At 48.1% G+C, this 22,753-nt stretch overlaps 1 protein-coding gene and 1 long non-coding RNA gene across 5 annotated transcripts in view; one reads left to right on the forward strand and one right to left on the reverse strand.

Moving 5' to 3' along the window:
* The window catches only part of LOC308482833, a 197,345-nt gene that overhangs the window by 172,894 nt on the left and 1,698 nt on the right, over window positions 1-22,753 (reverse strand). The gene's annotated exons all lie outside the window — the stretch shown is intronic.
* DVL1 (dishevelled segment polarity protein 1) overlaps window positions 1-22,753 on the forward strand; it is a 129,656-nt gene that overhangs the window by 51,425 nt on the left and 55,478 nt on the right. For all 4 annotated transcript variants that reach the window (XR_013989391.1, XM_081016114.1, XM_081016115.1 and 1 more), the window contains exons 5-10: window positions 11,992-12,130; window positions 16,991-17,084; window positions 17,928-17,997; window positions 19,434-19,573; window positions 20,474-20,550; window positions 21,460-21,527. Coding sequence is in view for 3 of the 4 variants with exons in the window: in XM_081016114.1 (XP_080872240.1) it covers window positions 11,992-12,130; window positions 16,991-17,084; window positions 17,928-17,997; window positions 19,434-19,573; window positions 20,474-20,550; window positions 21,460-21,527 (588 nt within the window). In the remaining variant the exon portion in view is untranslated. The remainder of the gene's footprint in view (window positions 1-11,991; window positions 12,131-16,990; window positions 17,085-17,927; window positions 17,998-19,433; window positions 19,574-20,473; window positions 20,551-21,459; window positions 21,528-22,753) is intronic.

Genomic DNA, 22,753 nt, shown 5'->3' on the forward strand with positions numbered 1-22,753 from the left:
ACCCTGTCGCGGTGATTCAAACCACCGACCTTCTGATCGGCAAGCCCTAGGCTCTGTGATTTAACCCACAGTGCCACCTGCGTCCCATTGAGTACATCAATGCCCTGATGCTAAACACAGACTCACTCGCTCCATTTTGGGGACCTCCAAGCAAGATCATGGCGGAAAAGTCTCTCAGTGGCTATGTTCCAACTCCAGGATGTTTCTTGAGAAACCAGTTTTGCTGGCGAGCATTGGTGGGAGAGGGACATTGGCCTCTCTTCCAACTTGTGGGCTTTCCAGGGGCACCTGGTTGGGCTGCTGGAACAGTAGGCCTCTGTTCTGACCCAGCCAGGGCTCTTCTGTACTTTTGAGTCTTGGGCAGCACCTGTTATTCACAGGTATACTTCCTCTAAGTATGGAGGTTCCATTGGGATACCGTGGCTGATAGAGCTGCCTGCCATGACTTATCAAAGTGCTTGCCGCATCAGATCCGAGTTCCACCTGGCCCAGCACGCTGCTAGCAGCTCCCCTCTGACTTGTGGACACCTTCGCCTTCATTCCTCTATAAAGCCGGAGCATTAGGCTGTCCTTCCTAATTAGGCGTCACTTGCCAAATGGCTGGGGCTGTGTTTGGTGTCTTAATTAACTCGGATTGTCAGTTCAGAACAGAAACGCCTTCCTTGATTTCTCTCTGCCCTGGCCTCTCCGAGGTCCTGCAGGATTCGCACTCAGAAGCATTTCCTTGACCCCCCCGGGCTGCCTCTGCTTCTTGTGATAAAAGCGACAGAGGCTGCGGTTCGGCCCCAGGAGAGAAATGCCTTGCCTTAATTGTCACGGCGGATCGGAAGGCCCTTTTCTCTGAGAGCCCTGGCGGCCTTTTCCGTTCTCTGATGCTGAAGTGTGAGGTGATGAAGGTCAGGCGGCCGAGGAAAGCCTTGGTCATTATCGGGGAAATGTGACTGAAGTCCCCAATTGGTACGGGAGAAGTGGACGCCCCGGAGGCGGAATGATCGCCTGTCTTGCTTTGGAGGGTGGGAAATGTGATGGAGATGTCTCTTGTCTTCACAAAATGAAGGGGCAGCGAAGAAGGCCGAAGGGGCCAAGAAAAAAGGCTGGTTGTGATTCCTCCCACCACAGAAGGAACAGTGTTTCAAGCCACTGCTGCAGGAGCTTGTGGAGCAGAGTGGTTCAAGACCCGGGCCCAAACCCTCTTTTTGCTCTCAGGCTCAAAAGGTGGTAGAGTGTCCTCCATCAGAGGTTTTTAAACCAGGCATAGGCAAACTTGGCCCTCCAGATGTTTTGGGACTACAACTCCCATCATCCCTGACCACTGGTCCTGTTAGCTAGGGATGATGGGAGTTGTAGTCCCAAAACATCTGGAGGGCCGCGTTTGCCTATGTCTGTTTTATTTTTATTGTGATCCCTGCATTGCAGGGGGTTGGACTAGACAACCTTTGGGAGAATCCGTCTCAACCCTACAACTCTATGATTCTAAGCTCATCACTGGCTTGAGGCCAGTTGCCACCTCTCACCCCAACATGGCTTTCAGGGATATTTGTGAGAATGAGATGGGCAGTTTGAATCAGGAGAGTGGCCTGATCTGAATTGCTTCCCCACCCATTGCGTTTCCCTTCCTGTCTGCCCTCTGGATCCTGGCTCCCCTCCATCCTACATGGCTGCCTGTGGGCATGCAAGCGGGCAGCAGTGGTGGCAGTTGCTGGAGAGTGAGCAAAGGCTTATGGCAAAAGTGAACAACTTTTTTTTTAAAACACGAGGGCCACATTTCATTGGGAGTTATCTGTTGGGAGGGGGGCCACTGGGCAGGCTGTAGCTGATGAGAAGAAACCCAGGAACCTGCCTTGTACCAAGTCTAACCAACCCACCCACCTAGCTCAGTATACTCTGCACTGACTGGCAGCGGCTCCCCAGGGTTTCAGACAGGGGTCTCTCCCAGCCCTACCTGGAGGTGCCTTGAGTTGAGCACCTTCTGCATGCAAAGCGAGTGCCCTAACCACTGAAATACAGCCCTTGAGACAAATGAACATTGGAAGCTGCCTATCGCCCACCTAGCTCAGTGTTGTCTGCACTGACTGGCAGCGGCTTTCCAGGGTTTTTAGATGTGGGACATTCCCAGCCTTACCTGGAGATGCTGGGGACTGAAGCCAGGACCTTCTGCACGCAAAGCAGGTGCTCTGTCTGCTTGCCCTGGCAGTGGGCAGAGCAAAGGCTGACATAACCTGTTCTCTTTCTCTCTCTCTGGAGCATGCCTTATCTGGTGACCCCCCAAAACCTTGTGCTCCCCATTGCATCTCCTCCTCGCTCTGCACCCTTCCAGTGTAGCCTAACCAGAAGACCACAAAGCCGTCTCCTCCCCTCGTCCTCTCACCCTTTCGTCTAAAGGACACCCACCCCAGACCTCCCCAGCTGCCCTCCATATCCTCCTAAGCTGTTAACGTGGCCCAGCCAATCTCCCTGCTCTTAGCTATTTTCATCTCCCTTCATAATCCACCCCCCGCCAAACCCCTTCTGTTGCAGCCCTCTTGAGCAATTGACACACGTGGTCACGTTTTCCTCAAAGTGCCCAGAAACCAAATGCCAGGCTCCACAGTTGACTCCCTCATGGGCCCTGCGAATAGTCACGGCATAGTAGACTGTGGATCCTTTTCATTAGCTGTGAGGTGGCAAGCCCAGGTTTGTAGGGGGTTGTCGGAGGACTACGACAAAAAACTGGAGAGGAAATCGCCGATGCTCTCATATTTGCCGCATGTCCGGAATGGATGAGTGTGAGTGGAATTTGCTGCTGCTGTTTCCCGTCTGCAATATGTAATCAATACATTTCCCTCCGCCATTTGCAATGTGTTTCCTTTGCATTGAGGTGAAAAGGGCGGAATAACGTATAAAGAGGACACAACTTAGGTAGATTACATAAGTTACAAAATTTCACAGTGTAAATTTTTCAGTGGAATATTTGAATTTATTATTACGGTCACAGACCAGTTCCGACTCACTTACAATATCAGAAAAATCATAAAACACAACGGGAATACATTGAATTGCAATTGGGTTTAGCAGAGATAATTCAGATTTAACAGCAGTTAACAATATACATTAAATCTTGATCACTAAAATATAACCTAAAATTATCATTTAAAACCTTAATCATTTTGGTAGTACAGCTTGTTCCCTAAGTTTTATGGCAGTCGCACAGAATTTGGCCACCCTTAGCGTGATCTCTACATCCTTGTCCTCTACCAGGAGTTTTAGACATTGGGGTTCGGACCCATTTTTCAGCGGAATAGAAAAACAGTGCTGTGTGCAGAAAATGCAGAGCAGAATAGAAAACAATGCCTTCTGGCATCCCAAGGCCTGAACTTGATGGGGACCTACAAGTTGTCCTAACTCTTGCATGGTTCTTCACGTTCCCAAGCATTCGCTCGTCCTGTTCACACATTACCTTTTGAAAGTGTACATTAAAAAAGAAAAGAAAAGAAAAGCAGCATCCACTTTGTTGGTCTGCTGCAATGAAAGGGTCTCATGGCTCCTTATAAAGACTAGGACATTTTGTTTATAGCATTATATTTTGTGTGCCAAAGCCCGCTTTGAGAGCCAGTGTGGTGTAGTGGTTAAGAGCGGTAGTCTCGTAATCTGGTGAACCGGGTTCGCGTCCCCGCTCCTCCACATGCAGCTGCTGGGTGACCTTGGGCTAGTCACACTTCTCTGAAGTCTCTCAGCCCCACTCACCTCACAGAGTGTTTGTTGTGGGGGAGGAAGGGAAAGGAGAATGTTAGCCGCTTTGAGACTCCTTAGGGTAGTGATAAAGCGGGATATCAAATCCAAACTCTTCTTCTTCTTCTTCTTCTTCTTCTTCTTCTTCTTCTTCTTCTTCTTCTTGATGATGGATGCATGTAACAGTATTTTCACTTGTAGCATCACAGAGCTGGAAGGGCACCTCAGAAACCATTTAGTCCAACCTGCTGCATAGCACAACAGTTAGCAGGTGCACAGTGGTTCAGTGTTAGAAGCTGGAATTGTGGGGCACCTGCCAAGAAGCCTCACATCCCAGCATGTGGCCCCACTGCTGACCCCTGGGGCACCGTGGCCGTTCTCTGCTACTCCTCCCTGTTCTTCATCTCTTCTCAGTTTGATGGCAAGTCATCTACTGTAGCCTACATTTATACACGATGATCGTGGCATTGCTGATATTTTGCTTGCTGTGCCTACTTCCGCTTGCTTATAATCCTGTGTGGTTTTGCATTCGGACATCTTTTATCAGCCTCGCTTTGTATGAAGGCCATGCGTTGCCCATAATCTCACTGCAGAAGACAACCGATCACATAACAAGCTCGTTCTTTGTGCAGCATTTGCTTGGCTCGAAGGGAAATGACCTGTGGTGGGGACAGGTGAACCTTGTCACTTCTGGTTCCTCTCAGCTTCCCACTCTTCCAACCTTAAGTTCTTTTGGCCACATTTCCACATCATTTTACAATTTGGTTATTTTTAAAAAAACATTCCTCACAATTCCTTATGTTCTTTAAGAAAAAAAAAACTCACAAAAATTGATCCATTTTGTTGAAGCTTTTTTTGCCTAACAGAGTGCCTTTTTCTTTGCTGTTTTCATGGACAGACACCCCCGCCCTGTGTGATTCCTCCCCCATGTTTTTCCAGTCGGCGAACTGCGCCGTGAATTCCAGAGATGTGCGGATCGAGAAGGAGAGTTTTGTGTGCACGCCTCAGTTTGGCGTGTGTGCTTTATGTGTGTGTGAATTAGGTAGGCTCTCATGAAAACAACCGACCAAATTTCTTCCCCCGCCTCGGACCTGCGGTGGCCTGTGACGGACTCTTCCTGAAGACAGCTATTCATTTTCTGGCGGCTGGCGAGCCGGGAAATGGTAGGGAACGTGGCCATTGGGAGACAGTTTTGCATAGCTCCCTCCTCATTGGCTTAACGCCGAGAGGGGGACGTGGCCTGCCAGAGGCAAATCTGCATATGCCGGCTGGGGTGTCTTAAGGTATCTCCCAGCACAAGGAGTCTGGGCCAGGGGCTGGTTCAAAGAGACTTTCGAGGAATCTCAGCAGGCGAAAGTTGTCCTCCATTCTGGATGAACAGGTACAATTTTGCTGTGTGGACGGAGGTGCCTCAGGTTTTTTGTGTGGAAGCTGCAATTTGGGAGGGATGAGAAGCCTCAGGGGCAATTTCCCCTCCTGCATTCCCCCTTTGTTGCTCTTACAAACAAACGAGATCCTTGAAAGCTGAAATACTCAGTTTTAACTCTTGTCTAATCCCACAGAAGCTTATGTTTCCTGAAATCCAAAATCCAAGTGCTTTGGTTTGAACTGGGGCTTGAGGATTAAGCTGCCCTGCAAAGGGCTTTTTAATTTTTTTTTACAGTTTGGGCAACCATTTTGTTATTCCCAAAGAGCCAAATAAATCCTGCCTCCCTTCGTCTGCTAAAGGGGATCGCGGCAGTGGCTTAGCACGACTCAGGGGAGCTGAAATGCAATATCGCCCGAAAGGGAGGCGGCGTTCGCACGCAAGTGACTGAAGGCACAAGCCGAATGGTGGCACATGCAGCTGCCAGCAATTTCCACAGATGTGGTGGTGCTTTTTCTAGCAGCCTTAAGGCTGGGAATCCCCTACTGCAGGGATACCCATTGTGGCACCCTCCAGGATGTTGCTGGACTGCCTCTCCCATCAACCCCCTACGCCCACAGCAAAGGCTGATAGAAATAGGGGCAGAATTCAATTTGGTTTGCCTGCAAATGTGAACATTTGCACTGTCTGAAGAGGTCTGCAAACTGAAAAGCCCTTCAAAATTCACACTTCCCCGAATTTTGGAATTTGCAAGTTTTGTGTACAAAAGTGTGTTTATTAAGGCAAAGGGTGAACAGAAATGCATGTGTTTGTGAGAACCGTACACACAAAAATCCATTACTTTGGAGGAAATTGCTTTGGAAACACCTCTATAGTAGGGGAAAGCGCTTATAAACTTGCATGTCATTAGGAAAAATATGCAGGTGGGTTTTTGGAAAGATTCTTTTTTTAAATGTACAAACTGAGGGGGTTGAATGTTGAGAATTGAACTTAAAAGCTTGGGGGAAATTAGAAAGTGGGAGAAAACCAAAATGATAGATTCACCCATCCCCTTTTGGAGATGTGGGGAGCCGTACCCCAGTCCCATCTGGGTATATGTGTCCTGCCAGCTACTGCCTTGTTCCTTAACGATGGTCTGAAAATCTAATCTAATACAACTTTTTTGGCCTTCATACGGCAATTTTTTAAAATGCACACATTTCAGTAAAATCTCTCCACCAGCCCACCACTGCCCCATGCCTCCTATCATTATAATCCAGCACAGTTAGTTGTAAATAATCATGCAAATTTGAAATGGCTTAGGGATGAAGAGCCTTTATCCTGTGCATCCCAGGATCCCAGTCTTTAAAAGGATTTGGGGGGGGGGGGTTACTGGGAGTAATTACAAAAATGAAAGTGACCCCTTTCATAATGACCCCCCCTCTATTTGTGGCTGCAAAGTGTTTTATTCGTGTTTTATTTTCTGCAGCTTCGGGGAAGATCCGGCGCTTGGCGGTAGACTTTGTTCCCTGCGTGAAATACCTTCTTGGGATTTCCTCCAGCAGCAAAGAGGCTTCCTGATCTCTCTAAGCGTGCTTTGCGCAGTCTCTGAGTCTCTTTGGTGTGGAGTTTTGCTTAATGCTTCAGCTGGGTTGCTGAAGATCTCTACGTGGTCTCCTCCTCCTCCTCCTCCCAAATACATCTGGGATAGCTTTATTCAGAGCGTTTGGCTTCTCTTCCTTAAACGTACACAGGCTATGAGCTGAGAGGTTGACACCTCAACGTGTTGTGGTTGCTGCGGATTTGCTGGGTTTTTTGCATCGGGCGGTGCACGGCGCAACGGGTGCTCCCTCTGCCCGAGATGGTGACTTCTGCGTTTTGGGAATGTTTGGGCCGTGGTCGGCTGCAGCAGGATGGACCCCGTGTGGTGCCACAGCTGCGTCCATGCTCCCCTCTGAGACCCGCCAGCAGCAGGAAACACTCTCCCCCCTGGGGCTGTCGCCTTCTGAGGCCAATCAAATGCTACCCAGAAGCTCCGCCTCCTGTACATCATTGTAGGTATCGGGCTTGTTAAGAACTGCTTCCGGGGGGGGGGGGGGCAGGTGCCAACCACTTGCATGTGGTTCTGTCTTCCAAAAGGAGTTTCCATTGATGCATTGATGCGACTGCTGCAACCTTGGCTTGCAAAAATTAGCTGCGCACACACTCACATCCCTTCCCCTTTCCAGATGACGGTTAAGTCCAAAGAGCTCTCTAGCTACAGTGCAATGATTTAAAAAAAATAAAATACTCTTTAATGCTAACCCAGTCTATGAAATGGAATTGGCAGGAGATTCAGGATAAGGAAGACTACAGGTCCGTGCTGGAGCATCTGTTTCAAATGCAGGCGGTCCGATGTTCAATCCCTGGCATTTCCTGGTAGGACTGGGGAAGGCTCCTTGTCTGAAACCCTGGAGAGCCAGGCAATACTTAGCTTAGAAAGACCCATCGGTCTGACTCAGTGTACGTTCCTATATCTTAAGGGAAAGGCTGTAGCTCAGTGGTACAACAGGTGCTTTGCGTGCAGAAGGTCCCCAATAGCATCTTCAAGTAGGGCTGGGAGAGACTCCCTGCCTTGAAAACCCTGGGGAGCTGCTGCCAATCAGTGTAGACCAAGGGGTAGGCAACCTAAGGCCCGGGGGCCGGATGCGGCCCAATTGCCTTCTAAATCAGCCCGCGGACGGTCCGGGAATCAGCATGCTTTTACATGAGTAGAATGTGTCCTCTTATTTAAAATGCATCTCTGGGTTATTTGTGGGACCTGCCTGGTGTTTTTACATGAGTAGAATGTGTGCTTTTATTTAAAATGCATCTCTGGGTTGTTTGTGGGGCATAGGAATTTGTTCATTATTTTTTCATAATATAGTCCGGCCCACCACATGGTCTGAGGGACGGTGGACTGGCCCACAGCTGAAAAAGGTTGCTGACCCCTGGTGTAGGCAGTACAGTGGTACCTCGAGTTACATACACTTCAGGTTACAGACTCCGCTAACCCAGAAATAGTACCTCAGGTTAAGAACTTTGCTTCAGGATGAGAACAGAAATCGTGCTCCGGTGGCGCGGCGGCAGCAGAAGGCCCCATTAGCTAAAGTGGTGCTTCAGGTTAAGAACAGTTTCATGTTAAGAACGAACCTCCAGAACGAATTAAGTACTTAACCCGAGGTACCACTGTACTTAGCTAGGTGGACCTTGCAGAAGGCAGCTTCCCTATGGCAGAAAAAAGGAAGTACTTGCTAGTGATGCCGCGCATGACTGATGCATGGAACTTGCTCCCACAAGACGTGGCGACAGATGGCTTTGAAGGGGGATTTAGGCAGAATCCTGTAGGATGCCTTGCTGTTGTCTGTTAGCCATGAGGGCTGAATTGAACCTCCAAGTTCAGAGGCAGTCTACCACTGAATAATAACAGCAGCCAGGGAGCAAGAACGTGGGCAGGAAGTTTCCTTCAGGATCTGCCTCCAGACTTCCCAGAAGCAACTGCTTGGTCAATGCAGGGAAGCAGAATGTTGGACTATGCAGTGGCGTAGCGAGGGTTGTCAGCACCCGGGGCAAGGCAAGCAATTTGCGCCCCCCTAACCCGTGGTTTTGCGCCCCCTAACCCTAACCCCCAGATGTTGCGCCCGGTGCGGCCGGCCCCCCCTGCACCCCCCACGCTACGCCACTGGGACTATGCAGAGGGTTGGCTTCATCCATCGGGGCCACTTTTGCTTTTTTTTTTAACCAGACTTTATATACAGCTTGATTGTAAATAAAACCACCAAGCAGTTTACAGTGGTACCTCAGGTTAAGCACTTAATTCTTTCTGGAGGTCCGTTCTTAACCTGAAACTGTTCTTAACCTGAAGCACCACTTTAGCTAATGGGGCCTCCTGCTGCCGCCACAGCATGATTTCTGTTCTTATCCTGAAGCAAAGTTCTTAACCTGAAGCACTATTTCTGGGTTAGCGGAGTCTGTAACCTGAAGCGTATGTAACCTGAAGTGTATGTAACCCGAGGTACCACTGTATATATAAAAGCAGATATCAGGTATTTTTTAAAAAAACATCTAAGTGCAATTTAAATCTATTATAAACTAAAACCAGGTTAAAGCAAATGCCAACTTCTGCACACGTGGATGGGCTTGCTCAACCAAAAATGTTTTAAGCAGGTGCCGAAAAGAGTGTACCGGAGGCACTGATGTCAATAGGCAGGGAGTTCCAAAGGGTTAGGTGTTGTCACACTGTAAGGTTGATTTCTTACCAGTGCAGAAAAGATTTCATATAGCACCTGTAACGGTATCAGTTCACCAGATTGAAGTGATCAAGTGGGCAAGGGGATCACGCAAAGGAAGTTTGCTAGCTGCACCCTGGAGGAATCCCTCCCTTCCTGCAGAGCCTCGCCATCTTCTGCTTACACAGTCCTGCTTCCCTCCAGTGCTGCGCTGAGAACATTTGGCTTGAAGAAACACATGCCTGAAATGTTCTTGTGTGTGTTTTTTAAATAATTTTTTATTAGATTTTCCACAATGATAACCAAAAACACAAAGCAGAGTGGTACACAAAAACAGGAAAAAAAGAACAATAAACAGATAAACAATAACAACAAACTTAAATCCAACCTTTTAAGCATCTTAGTTGACTTCCTCAAGTCCCTCCCTTCTGAGTTTCCTTGTAGTTAAAAGTAACAGCTTTCCAATATCATTATTAAACTAAAACAATTTCCAATTATAGTCCATCTTATTCACTTTTCTTAACATTCTAAATCCCATTTATTTAATTATAACTTAATTTAATCTAGGCCTATTTGTTTTCTTCCAAGTAATTTCTAATTTTTTATGTTACAATATTTATTCAAATGGTCCTTAAATTTCCTCCAGTCCTCTTGGAACTCCTCTTCTTTCTGGTCGCGGATTCTTCCAGTCAGGTCAGCTAGCTCCGTAAAGTCCATCACCTTCATCTGCCAATCTTCCACTGTTGGTAGTTCTTGTGTTTTCCAATTTTTAGCAAGTAATATTCGGGCCTGAATCGTCCTTGGGAAAGTTTGCCTAATCTCTCCCTGTGTGTCTCTCTCTGTCTCTTTCCTTGGGGTGGGGAACCCTTTTCATCTCCGAGGGCCACGTTTCCTCATGGACAAATTTTCGGGGGCCGCATACCAGTGGTGGGGCAGGCCCAACGGTGGCAGATCAATGTACATTCCAGCTCTGCAAAAGTTGTGCTTTTGCACCATCCAGGCAAATGAGAAGTATATCACAGCTCAGCGACGCATTCTAGTTCAAGCTAAAAAAGCAGAGCAAAGTTATTGTGGAGCACAGCTTTGGGATCTATGGGTCACAGCCTGGGGAGGGTTCTCAATAGCCAGATAGAGCTGGCGGGCCAGATTTGGTCCCCAGGGCTTGTCATCTCCCTTCACTGGCCTAAAGCAATATCAGAGATGGGGCAGAAGAATATTTCTTCCCAAGTTGATGGGTGTGGGGAGTGAACTTTTTCCCCCTGGGTCTCTTATTCCGCCCTTGTTTTCAGAGTTGTCTCTCCCCTCCATCTCTCAGAACCAGTTCACATAAACAGCTGATGTGGTCCATTAGTTTTTCATAATAGGTGTGTGTGTGGATGGGGTATGTGTGTATGTGTGTGTGTTTACTTTGGGGGATCAATCATTGACCTGGCAATGAATGAGGAATCTATTCTTAGGGTCTATATCAGACACCTGGGACTTGCCACTCATTTCCACTGGGCTGTGTGTGTGTGTGTGTGTGTGAGAGAGAGAGAGAGAGAGAGAGAGACCTTCCTTCCCATCCCCACAGGTTTTCAGTTCAGAATTTGGCAGTCAAGTCTGACAAGGGGAAGCTGGGTCAACAGAAGATATTTGGAGGTGCCCAAACACGTTTGCTCTTTATTGAACACGACGAAGTAATCTGGAAAGAATTTTCTCCTGCTAGGTGCTAATCCTTATTCGATTTTCACACACACACACACACACACGGGCGAAGCTGTTGGTCTTGAAAAAAACCTCCAGTTGTGTTCTTGAATCTGCGCCCCCCTGTACTGGCATGTGTTTGTTTTTGCTGGTATCTTCTTCAACATGCCAGTAAACGCAATGATAGCAAAACCCACAACCACTATGCACAGCTGGTGAAAAAATTAACAAATGGGTCCTTGTGCACATTTGGACGAAAGGTGGATACTAGTCTGAAACGGCTGAAGACGGGTGCACTAGGGGTGTGACTGAATACTGCATTTGCTGTAAAGAATTCTCTTTTTTTTAAAAAACAATGGAAGTAGTTGAATCCCTAACTTGTGTGATTCTTCCAGGCTTCTCTCAGTGTTGTGGTGCAATCATTTTTTTTGTTCCATTTAGGAATCATTTCCCATTAAACATCATGGAGTGATTGATAAGGAATACATCATATAACATATATTACTATACAGTGGTACCTCGGGTTACATACGCTTGAGGTTACATACGTTTCAGGTTACAGACTCCGCTAACCCAGAAATAATGCTTCAGGTTAAGAACTTTGCTCAGGATGAGAACAGAAATTGTGCTCCGGTGGCATGGCAGCAGCAGGAGGCCCCATTAGCTAAAGTGGTGCTTCAGGTTAAGAACAGTTTCAGGTTAAGAACGGACCTTCAGAACGAATTAAGTACTTAACCCGAGGTACCACTGTAAATATAACAACAACAGTGCTCTTAGTGATGAATAATAGCCGCATTTACACTACACCCTTTCATCCACGAGCTCAGGGTCGAATACATTGGTCTCCCCCCCTTTTAGTCTCACAACAGCCCTGCGTGGCTGTTTAGGCTGAGACATACTGATGGGTTCAAGGTCACTTAGCAAGTTTTGCACCTGAACGTGGATTGGAACCCAGGTCTCCTTGTCCAGAGCCCTTCTCAGTGTAATGTTGCCTTCCTTCCCCTGCAGTCTCCCGCATCAATGGGCACCCAAAGCTGGACCGACACCGGGAGCACCCGCCGGGCTACGACAGCTCTTCCACCATGATGAGCAGCGAGTTGGAGTCCAGCAGCTTCATCGACTCCGACAATGACGAAAACACGAGCAGGTAACGGATGTGCGAGGCAAGGAGTGCAGGAAGGTGCCTCGTAGCGAGTCTGCCAATGGTCCACCATTGCTCAGGGTTGCCCCCTTCCTGAAGCCCTGGGAGCTGCTGCCAGTCAGTGTAGACAACACTGAGCTTGACCTGGCTTGGAATTTAGGCACCTTCCTTTGCTGCTGTGCCTTAAGGGAAGGTCTGTAGTTTAGCAATTGTTCAATCCCTGCCTCTGCAGGTATAGAGAGACCCCGTGGACAACACTGAGCGGAGATGGAATAATGGTCTGACTCAGCATAAGGCAGCTTCCCGAGTTCCTGTTAAGAGATTTGTCATGAAGGACTTTGTCATAACAGTTGTTGTCATCTGTCAAATGGAACAAAGAAATGGCAAGACTTTAATCCAAGTTATACCCTGCAATTACCTGCCTTCAGTGCTTATGCACACATCTGGCAACCCCACCGTATACAAGGCTTTCCACTTCCGACAGTTACCTTATTAAGCCTAGGTGGGTGGCGCTGTGGTCTAAACCACTGAGCTGCTTGGGCTTGCCAATCAGAAGGTCAGCATTTCGAATCCCTGCGATGGGGTGAGCCCCCATTGCTCTGTCCCAGCTCCTGCCAACCTAGCAGTTCAAAAGCATACCAGCATGAGTAGATAAATAGGTACCATTGTGGCAGGAAGGTAAACGGCATTTCCGTGCACTCTGGATTCTGTCACGGGGTTCAGTTGTGCCATAAGCGGTTTAGTCCTGCTGGCCACATGACCTGGAAAGCTGTCTGTGGACAAACGCCGGCTTCCTTGGCCTGAGGCGAGAGGAACACTACAACCCCATAGTTGCCTTTGACCGGACTTAACCATCCAGGGGTCCTTTACCTTTTTATTATTATTAAGCCTAGGTAAAGGTAAAGGGACTCCTGACCATTAGATCCAGTCGTTGCCAACTCTGGGGTTGCGGCGCTCATCTCGCTTTATTGGCCGAGGGAGCCGGCGTACAGCTTCTGGGTCATGTGGCCAGCGTGACTAAGCCATTTCTGGCGAACCAGAGCAGCGCACGGAAACACTGTTTACCTTCCCGCCAGAGTGGTACCTATTTATCTACTTGCACTTTGACGTGCTTTCGAACTGCTAGGTTGGCAGGAGCTGGGACCGAGCAACAGGAGCTCACCCCATCGCGGGGATTCGAACCGCTGACCTTCTGATCGGCAAGTCCTAGGCTCTGTGGTTTAACCCACAGCGCCACCCGCGTCCCATTATTAAGCCTAGGAGGTATTAAATACCAAAGAAATAATAATTTTTGTCCCTCCTGTGCCACTAAGGCTTCATGATGCCTTCCATACCTGTTCTTTTTTATTTTTTTAAAAAGCCAAACTTGGACTGTGCTCAAGGTGCCAAGAGATTGGGATGGCAGGTTTTTTCTCCACATGGGAAGGAGAGTGCTCTGCCACCAACTTCCTAAAGGACACCCACCCTCTGCTTGCCCGATGAGATGGTTGTTTCTGATCCATTTTCTTCTTCCTCCACCCCCTTTTAAGCTTCTCAAAGGAACACGGCACCTTTAACCCCCACCACTTTCCTCTCCCATTTTTTAAAAAAATAAGTGGAATATTTCTGTAGTGGCGGACGATCCATGCTGGGATTGGATTAAGAGCAGCCCAAAGTGGGTTACTGGAGCATCGCACGCTGGATCCAACTAGATCCAGCCCCAGTGTACATTTTCATAACACCCCTTTCCCCGCCCCGCTCCAGATTTTTATCCTTCCCTGTAGAAGAATAAATAAAATAAAACGAACGGCTGCAGAGGCTGCTGTGGAGGTCCCCTTTCCCCCTTTTCCCTTTCTGAGCTGAGGGAGGGAGTCTTGGCACAAGCGACTGGCTGGCTGGCCGGCCATCCAGTGCATCAGGGTGGAATGTGCCAAGGTATGTTGTTTAATATTACAAAGATGATGTTCATAAGCGGATGAGACATTCCGTCGGTGGGGGAGCTTGGGGAAGGGGGGCGGTGGCGGCAGCAGCTCCTGAGATATGGAAGGGGATGGATTATTCTGCACAAACAGCAAGAGGACAGAATAACAAAGCTTTTTGTCTGGCATTGCGAAAGGACACACCGGCGCAAGTGCACTTGTATTCTCAAGTCGGGCACCAGCAACTTGCGCGGGGGAGGGGGGCAGGAGGGGGCATTGTGGGGCTGAGAAAGGAGGCCTGGAAATTGTGTTAAGAGAGGGGGCACATTCCTCATGCCCCACCTGTGCGTGAGTACTCTGGTCTTCTTTCTTCTTTGAGAAATATTCGTCTGCATAGATAAGAGTCCGCATACAGTTGAAGCACCCCCCCCCTCGAATCCCAGGAACTGTCGCTTACCCCTCACAGAGCTGTACTTCCCAGCATCCTTAACAAACTACGGTTCACAGGATTCTTAGCGGTGTGCTTTAAATGTATGCTATGCATGCAGCCGAAGAGTAAGTACTCTGTTTTTTTCCTTTTCTGGATAGATGTAGAGTTGCATCGAATGCTACACCTGCCAGGGAACCTTCTGCATGCAAAGGGGATACTCTGCAGCCGAGCCACAGACCTTTCCTTTTCATTATGAATGGAGAGGTCTGTCAATTCCTACCAAACACTGTGCTCCCTTGGCAAAAAGTAGCTATTAATCAATTCGCAGGCTTTCTGTGGGGCGGGGGGGGGGGCGGAGAAGGAATTATTCAGATCTGGGAATGCAGTGCCAGGAGGGTTTGCAGGTTTAAAACTCCTTTCCCTACACGTGAGACCTTGGTTCTCTTAAGTTACTCATTTTTGCAGTTCTCGACATTTCCACAGCAATTTGTGACTTACATTTTCGCAATGACTTTTTTTTTTTAACCAGCATTTTAGTGCAAATTTCACCATATATATATATATATATATATATGCGCAATTTTGAGTCATGTACACATTTTTGTTATTAGTTTCCCCTAAGACTGGATTTTTGTAGTATCTTTATTGAATCAATGCATTTTTATGCACTTCTCCCCTAATACATGCATTTATAAACATATTGCTCCGTTGGACAACTGCATCGTAAAAATCAAAGAAGTGTGAATTTTCAGAGAGTAGCCATGTTTTGGTTTGCATATTGGTTTGTGAGGCAGAGTTAGGGAGTTTCTCGTCAATAGCAAATGAGTTTGAATTTCTCCTCCATCAATTGCGACAGCTTACAGGTTCCCACAGTCTGGCTTAGCTTGGCTTGGTCCAGTCAGTGGCAAACCCGGGTTTGCAACCAAATAACAAAACTGCCCCTTCCTATTTGTGTTGCTTAAGTGAATCACAGTTAATGCGGTCTGTGCAATAGCACTGAGCTCTTCCCCTGTGAGATAAACATATTGAGTGAGATCATTGTTTGTGGGATGCCTAATTTAAACAGCACATTGTTTCCATTCCGCTTTCCTTCCCGTCTTTTTGAGAAACGAGATTGTTTTGGAAACTTCGGGAGTCGAGAACGGCTGCAGCACCCTGCGGCTCCCCCTTGTGGTGAGCCACTAGACAGCAGGTGATGGCTTCTCAGTGGAGTCTATTTAAGGACCAACTGCACCTTCCTAGTCCGCCCTTCGGACCATCCTTGACAGGAAGGCGTACAAGAGGGCCAACAAACAGTGCTCCCCCAAAACCCAGTTGTCTTCACCCCCAAAGCTGTGGTGGGAAAAGAACTGAGGGGAAGCAAAAGCCCACCATCTGAAGGAGAGCCCCTTACCCTAAGGGTCTCTCCTTGGGATAGACTTCCCTAGTGGCCTTTCAAAGCATCATCCCCATTGCTTTGCTTAGGGGAAAGAGCATAGCTCAGTGGTAGAGCACCTGCTTCGCATGCATAAGGTCCTGGGTTCATCTCCAGGTAGCAGCTATCTGAAATCCGAAGAAGTGGCTGCCAGTGTTTAGGCAATATTGAGCTAGCTGGAGCAATGGTCTGGCTCCACGTAAAGCAGGTTCCTATGGGATATGCTGGGGGTGTAAGAAGACCAGAGGCAGGGACAAGGTCTATTCTTCCCTTCAATTCTGTTCTTAGCAGATTTTCACCATCCCTTAAGTCAGTGGTTCTCAACCTGTGGGTCCCCAGATGTTGGACTACAACTCCCATCATCCCTGAGCTAGCTAGGAGTGATGGGTGTTGTAGTTCAACAACATCTGGGGACTCACAGGTTGAGAAAGGCTGCCTTACGTGGATGGACATGACTAACCTAAGCCCATTGATTTCTGTGGGTTTATTCTGAGCAGAGCACCCTAACTGTACAACCTAGCAATTCCAAAATATAGATGTGTTTTTACCCTCGCAAGACTGAATGTGTTGCCCTCGGCTGTACTTGAGGGACGATTCCAACAGATTCCACACGAAAAACGCTTACCGTATGTCCCTGCAGAGATGGCAGCACCGAATCAGTGGCGCATGCCCTCCTGGCATGCACTCTTTACAAAGACCTGAGGAACAAGATTATCACCCCTCTTTTTTTGCCCATTCCAGGTCGTCCAACCACTGCCATGGTGTCTTTTCTCCTGGCAGATCAAGAGGAGCAGAAGACAGGAAAGGTTGCAAGGTTTTTTAGCTGGGGCAATCAGAATAAGGTCCACTGTTTGACTGCTGATTCAGGATCCTAAACTGTGTTTTATTATAATCGACTTTTTATTTTGTTCTGTGTATATCACAATTCTCTTTTGTTGCTATGGCCGATGGCTAACGCAAATAGAGTTTTATTCATTCATTCTGAGTTGGATACAACGCAGTGTGTTTTCACCGGCAGCAGGCTCAACTTTGAAAGCAAAAGAAAGCAAATTTTGCAACCTGTCAACATGTGTTCTAAATTTTCTCTTGATTTCTTTTTTTGGTCCTATTTCTACCCCTCCCAGGTTGAGTAGCTCCACAGAACAAAGCACTTCGTCCCGTCTCATCCGGAAACACAAACGACGTCGCCGGAAACAGAAGATGCGACAGATTGACCGGGTAAGCCTTTGTGGTTTGGAGTTTGCCGCCTTCATTAAGAGTTTGAAGCAGGAGGGGGGAGAGGACCAAATAGTGCAGGACTCCAACTCCCATCAGCCCCAGCCAGCATGGCTGGTGTTCCAGGATGATGGGAATTGTAGTCCAAAAACATCTAGAGAGCTGCAGGTTCCCCATCCCTGCTTTAGACAAAATTGTAAATAGCTTTTGCCTGGTCACCTGTGATGAGTAACAACCATCCCCAGGCAATGAAAGAAATGTCTTCTTTTCCTCTTGTTTTCGAGGCTAACATAAGTATGTGTGGGCTAGCAGCCTCATGTTGTAAGCTTATTTATAAGGCTGCCACAGAAGTTGGGACGCGGGTGGCAATGTGGGTTAAACCACAGAGCCTAGGACTTGCCAATCAGAAGTCGGCGGTTTGAATCCCCATGACGGGGTGAGATCCCGTTGCTCGGTCCCTGCTCCTGCCAACCTAGCAGTTCGAAAGCACGTCAAAGTGCAAGTAGATAAATAGGTACCACTCTGGCGGGAAGGTAAATGGTGTTTCCGTGCGCTGCTCTGGTTCTCCAGAAGCAGCTTAGTCATGCTGGCCCCATGACCTGGAAGCTGTGCGCCGGCTCCCTTGGCCAATAAAGCGAGATGAGCGCCGCAACCCCAGAGTCGGCCACAACTGGACCTAATGGTCAGGGGTCCCTTTACCTTTACCTTTACCTTTACACAGAAGTTGGCCTTTGAACTGTTTCTTGGCTTTCTGCCTATGTCATTGCCCAGCCAACTCTTGCAATAGCCACGTTCTGAACTACAGAAACTGCAAATTGTTGCCAGCTTCTCCTTTTTGCTTTTCAGTCGTCTTCCTTCAGCAGCATCACAGACTCTACCATGTCCCTGAACATCATCACCGTCACCCTCAACATGGGTAAGCCCCATTGGATGAGCTGCTGTTATGTCATGGCATGCTCACAAGGAATTGTAAACGCAGTCGCAAAATGTGCACATTTGTGGCAATGACTCTTTACCCATCTTGCCTCTACCAAAACAAGCTAGGTGTGCACAACCAGTAACTCCGAACCTTGGAAACTGGGGGAAGTGGCGTGGTGCCGTTAAGATCTAGTTGAGCTCCAACTCCCATCAACCCCAGCCAGCATGGCCAGCGGTCAGGGATGGTGGGAGTTGGAATCCAACAACTTATGGAAGTTCCCTGTCCCTGAACTGGGAGCAACATCCAGAAAGGAGGCTCCCTGCTGTGTCTCTGCATGACTCCCTGCTTTGGTGGGGTTTTTTGTACATGAACAAAACAAAGACATAAAAAGTTGCAATTAGGGGATATATTTCAAAACACAATTGTTGTAGTGGGCATTGGGAGTCTGACAACATCCAGATGACACCATGCTGGATAATTCTGTATCCAGGGCAGCTGTCTACCAGCTCCATCTGGAATGCAGGTTGAGACCCTACCTGCCCGCGGACTGTCTCGCCAGAGTGGTGCATGCTCTGGTTATCTCCCGCTTGGACTACTGCAATGCGCTTTACGTGGGGCTACCTTTGAAGGTGACCCGGAAACTACAACTAATCCAGAATGTGGCAGCTAGACTGGTGACTGGGAGTGGCCACCGAGACCACATAACACCAGTCTTGAAAGACCTACATTGGCTCCCAGTACATTTCTGAGCACAATTCAAAGTGTTGGTGTTGACCTTTAAAGCCCTAAACGGCCTCGGCCCAGTATACCTGAAGGAGCGTCTCCACCCCCATCATTCTGCCCGGATGCTGAGGTCCAGCGCCGAGGGCCTTCTGGCGGTTCCCTCGCTGTGAGAAGCCAAGTTACAGGGAACCAGGCAGAGGGCCTTCTCGGTAGTGGCGCCCGCCCTGTGGAACGCCCTCCCACCAGATGTCAAAGAGACAAACAACTACTTGACATTTAGAAGACATCTGAAGGCAGCCCTGTTCAGGGAAGTTTTTAGTGTGTGACATTTTAATGTATTTTTAATCTTTGTTGGAAGCCGCCCAGAGTGGCTGGGGAAACCCAGCCAGATGGGTGGGGTACAAATAATAAATTATTATTGTTGTTGTTGCTGTTGTTGTTGTTGTTGTTGTTGTTGTTGTTGTTATTGTTATTATTAGCTACCCTGGTCTTAAGACCATGGTGATGAGCCTTTCAAAATTGCTAGTTCCATGCCTCAGCTAACCTTTCTTCTCTCCCTTCCCCATCTGCATGGTCCAGTCCTGCGCGGGGGGTGGGGGAGAGAGCCCTAGAACCCTCCAGCAGGGGACAAGGGGGGTATATTTAGAAGGCCACCTGTGACCCTCCTCCAATTTCACATTTGCACACTCTTCCTCCTCTCTACTTTCCAGAAAAATACAACTTCCTAGGAATCAGCATCGTGGGCCAGAGCAACGACCGAGGAGATGGTGGCATCTACATAGGCTCCATCATGAAAGGCGGCGCTGTAGCAGCTGACGGAAGGATCGAACCGGGGGACATGCTCTTACAGGTTGGCAGAAGCATAGGCTCCTAAGGAGAGCTTGGCCTCTGAATTGGGGCGAAGGCCCAGCAGATCCAGCATCCTGATGGGGGTGGAGATGCTCTCACTGGTGGGTGGGGCCAGAGGCAAAAGTGGGCGGGGTAATGAAGTTAAAATTTAATCTTTGTACAGCAGGTTGGTTTCCACACACACGCCTCTCTGTCCTCCACCTTGTCAAGCAAGAGGCATCATCCGAGTTGAAGGACGCATTCCATCCAGGCAAAAACACCCCAGGAGGATGCTAAGCAGGGCTGGGGAGGTGGTGTGGCCTGACGAGATTGCCGAGGGCCAGGTAGACAGGTCTAGAGGGCCACATTGAGGACTGACCCATCCTTGTATGCCAGGTGTGGGGAACCTACGGCCTTCCAGATGTTGAACTACAACTCCCATCATCCCCGACCATTGGTCATGCTTGCTGGGGTTGATGGGAGTCCAGCTACATCTGGAGGACCACAGGATCCGCACACCTGATGTAGTCCCTTGGAGCAGGGCTCTCGGCTATGAGCGTTCAGTCCAGTGTTCAGCTGGGAGGCAGCCGTTGTGCTCATGTCCTCCTCCTGGGCTTCTGACAGTGGCAGATTTTGGCGCTTAAGAATTTCAGCGGCACCCAGTGCAGCACTGAAATTCCCCCCACCCAAGCCTCTTGCCTTCCATTGTTTGTCATTGTTGTGGCACCCCCTGCAGTGCCCTTTTGGCTTGGCGCCCAGTGTGGGAAAACCAGCCCATAATCTGCCTCTGCTTCTGATTGGCTGCATTGAGAACGGAATGCTTGGCCTTTGATCTGACCCAAAGCAAGTCTCCTCTTCATCTTCTTACGATTTGGAGGGGAAACCCCTGGCGATAACAGATTCCTCACCTGTTGCACTCCAGGTGAACGAGGTCAACTTCGAGAACATGAGCAACGATGACGCAGTGCGGGTCTTGCGGGAAATCGTCTCCAAGCCGGGGTGAGTGATCGTAGCAAAGCCAGGGCGCTGTGCGTTTGTGTTACTCCTGCAGTTGATGTCTTGTATCCGGTGGTGGTCCTACTCAGAGTAAACCCATTAACATTAATGAAGTCAGCACTAATTGAAGTGGGTATACTCTGAGTAAAATTTGGTACCGCTCATTGACTGCAGCCAGTGCAGAGAGCAACCTCCCCAAATCTGTCCTTTGTCTTATATTGTATTTTAAACAAGCGTGTGTTTTAACGCTCATGCTTTTCATCCTTTGTGTGCTGTGTTTTATCTGATCTGAGACTGTATAATAAATGATTTCCTTTGATTTGACTCCCAAAATCAGTCTGGGTTCAGGCTCGGGGTTATGAAGAGACAATGTTGTGGTGTATTCGGGGGGCTGTGTAAATATGACTGTCAAGTCCTCAAAACCCAGACCCTGAGACTCACAGTGAGTGCTTTAGGGTTTGTCCCACATTGGGCTGCATGGAGGGAGGAGATGTGAGGACATGATATATCAGATAACCTCCAAGCTATTCTTTTTAAAACTTCCTGCATGTAGAAAACTGGTATCTAGAGGCACAGAGAGAACTAGAAGTTTTCTCCTTGGCGCACTAGTTTACTAGATGCAGTGAGGTGTCATCGTTTTTTGTTGTTGAGTTTTAATGGGGCAGGGCAATCAAAATAAGGTCTCTCTCCTTCCCACCCCTGTGAGTTTGAATGGGATGGACTCTAGCACTTGAGCTTTATTGAGTGAAGAGCTCAGTGTAGAATCAAAGGGCGGAGAGGTGGTGAGATTAGGAGCCTGGAACCATGTGGCTGGTGGGAAGCCATGGACAGAACGTAATAAGGTCATTCCTTTGAGTGTTCTGTTTCCGTTCCCTTCGTAATATATATCTGTTATCTATATTATTTCTCCAGCCCTATCAGCCTAACAGTGGCCAAATGCTGGGATCCTACGCCCCGGAGTTATTTCACAATCCCCAGAGGTGAGTGATCCAGCCATTGCAAACAGCCTTAAAGCACACACAGTTCATGGCATTGATCGTCCACGAGGTTTTATAAAGGAGTGGTGCTGATGCTGATGCTGATGATGTGGAAAGAGGGAAACTTTTGATCTAGAGCAGTGATGCTAGTGGAGAGGCTATGTAATCTCCAGGTGTTGTTAGACTACGACTCCCACCATCCCCGACTGTTGGTTCTGCTGGCTGGGACTGATGGGAAATGTAGTCCCACAACATCCGGGGACCTGAGGTTGAAGAACACACATCTAGGGAGTCATCCAATGAAATGGATTCATCTTCTAAACCAGGGATGTCCAACAGGTCGATCTGGATTGACTGGTCGATCCCTGGGAGGTTTTGGTAGATTGCAGTAGGTTGCTGGCTCCTCCATCTGGCCTTTTCGTTGTGAGGCTGACTGTCTCCTTAGTGCTCTATCACTGAACGCCTGTTTTCATTTATTAGACCTTAACCTGCACATAAGCGGGACATTCCCAAAATAGCTCAACAATTCCTCCCCAAAAGAAGGACAATAAGTTTGACCTGATCCCCCCCAAAATGGGACTTTCTTCCCTAAAAATGCTCAACAACTTTTACCTGAATCTCCCCCCAAAAGGGTTTAGATCAGCGGTTCTCAACCTGTGGGTCCCCAGATGTTGTTGGACTACAACTCCCATCATCCCTGAGCTCTGGCCTTGCTAGCTAGGGGTGATGGGAGTTGTAGTCCAACAACATCTGGGGACCTACAGGTTGAGAAAGGCTGGTTTAGATCACTGCCAGATATTAATCGTGTGAGTAGATCTCTTGGAAGTTGGATGCCCCTGTTCTAAACCATTTTTATGCTGCTTCACACAGTTTTTTATGCTCATTCTATGCTGGTGCTACTTTTGTCTCTGTTGCCTTGCTTGCTAAATTATTTCATTTTTGTATTTTAATTATTTTCAATTTGTGAGCAGCCCAGAGGATGCAGTTACTTGGGCAGAATATAAATGCAGGAAGGAAATAAATAAGAGTCAGGGCTGGCACAAATAAATCCTTGGTAAAACAGACATGGCAGCAGGGTTTATGCATTTGTAAACCATGGATCCATCATCATCATCATCATCATCATCATTTTATTTGTATGCCGCCTTTCCGTAGTTAAAACAGTGCTCAAGGCAGCTTACAGCATAACAAGATTTACATAATCACCAAAATAACAAAAGTCTTAAACA

The sequence above is a fragment of the Podarcis pityusensis genome (assembly GCF_964106645.2).
Source record: "Podarcis pityusensis genome assembly, chromosome: 8".
Taxonomy (NCBI): domain Eukaryota; kingdom Metazoa; phylum Chordata; class Lepidosauria; order Squamata; family Lacertidae; genus Podarcis; species Podarcis pityusensis.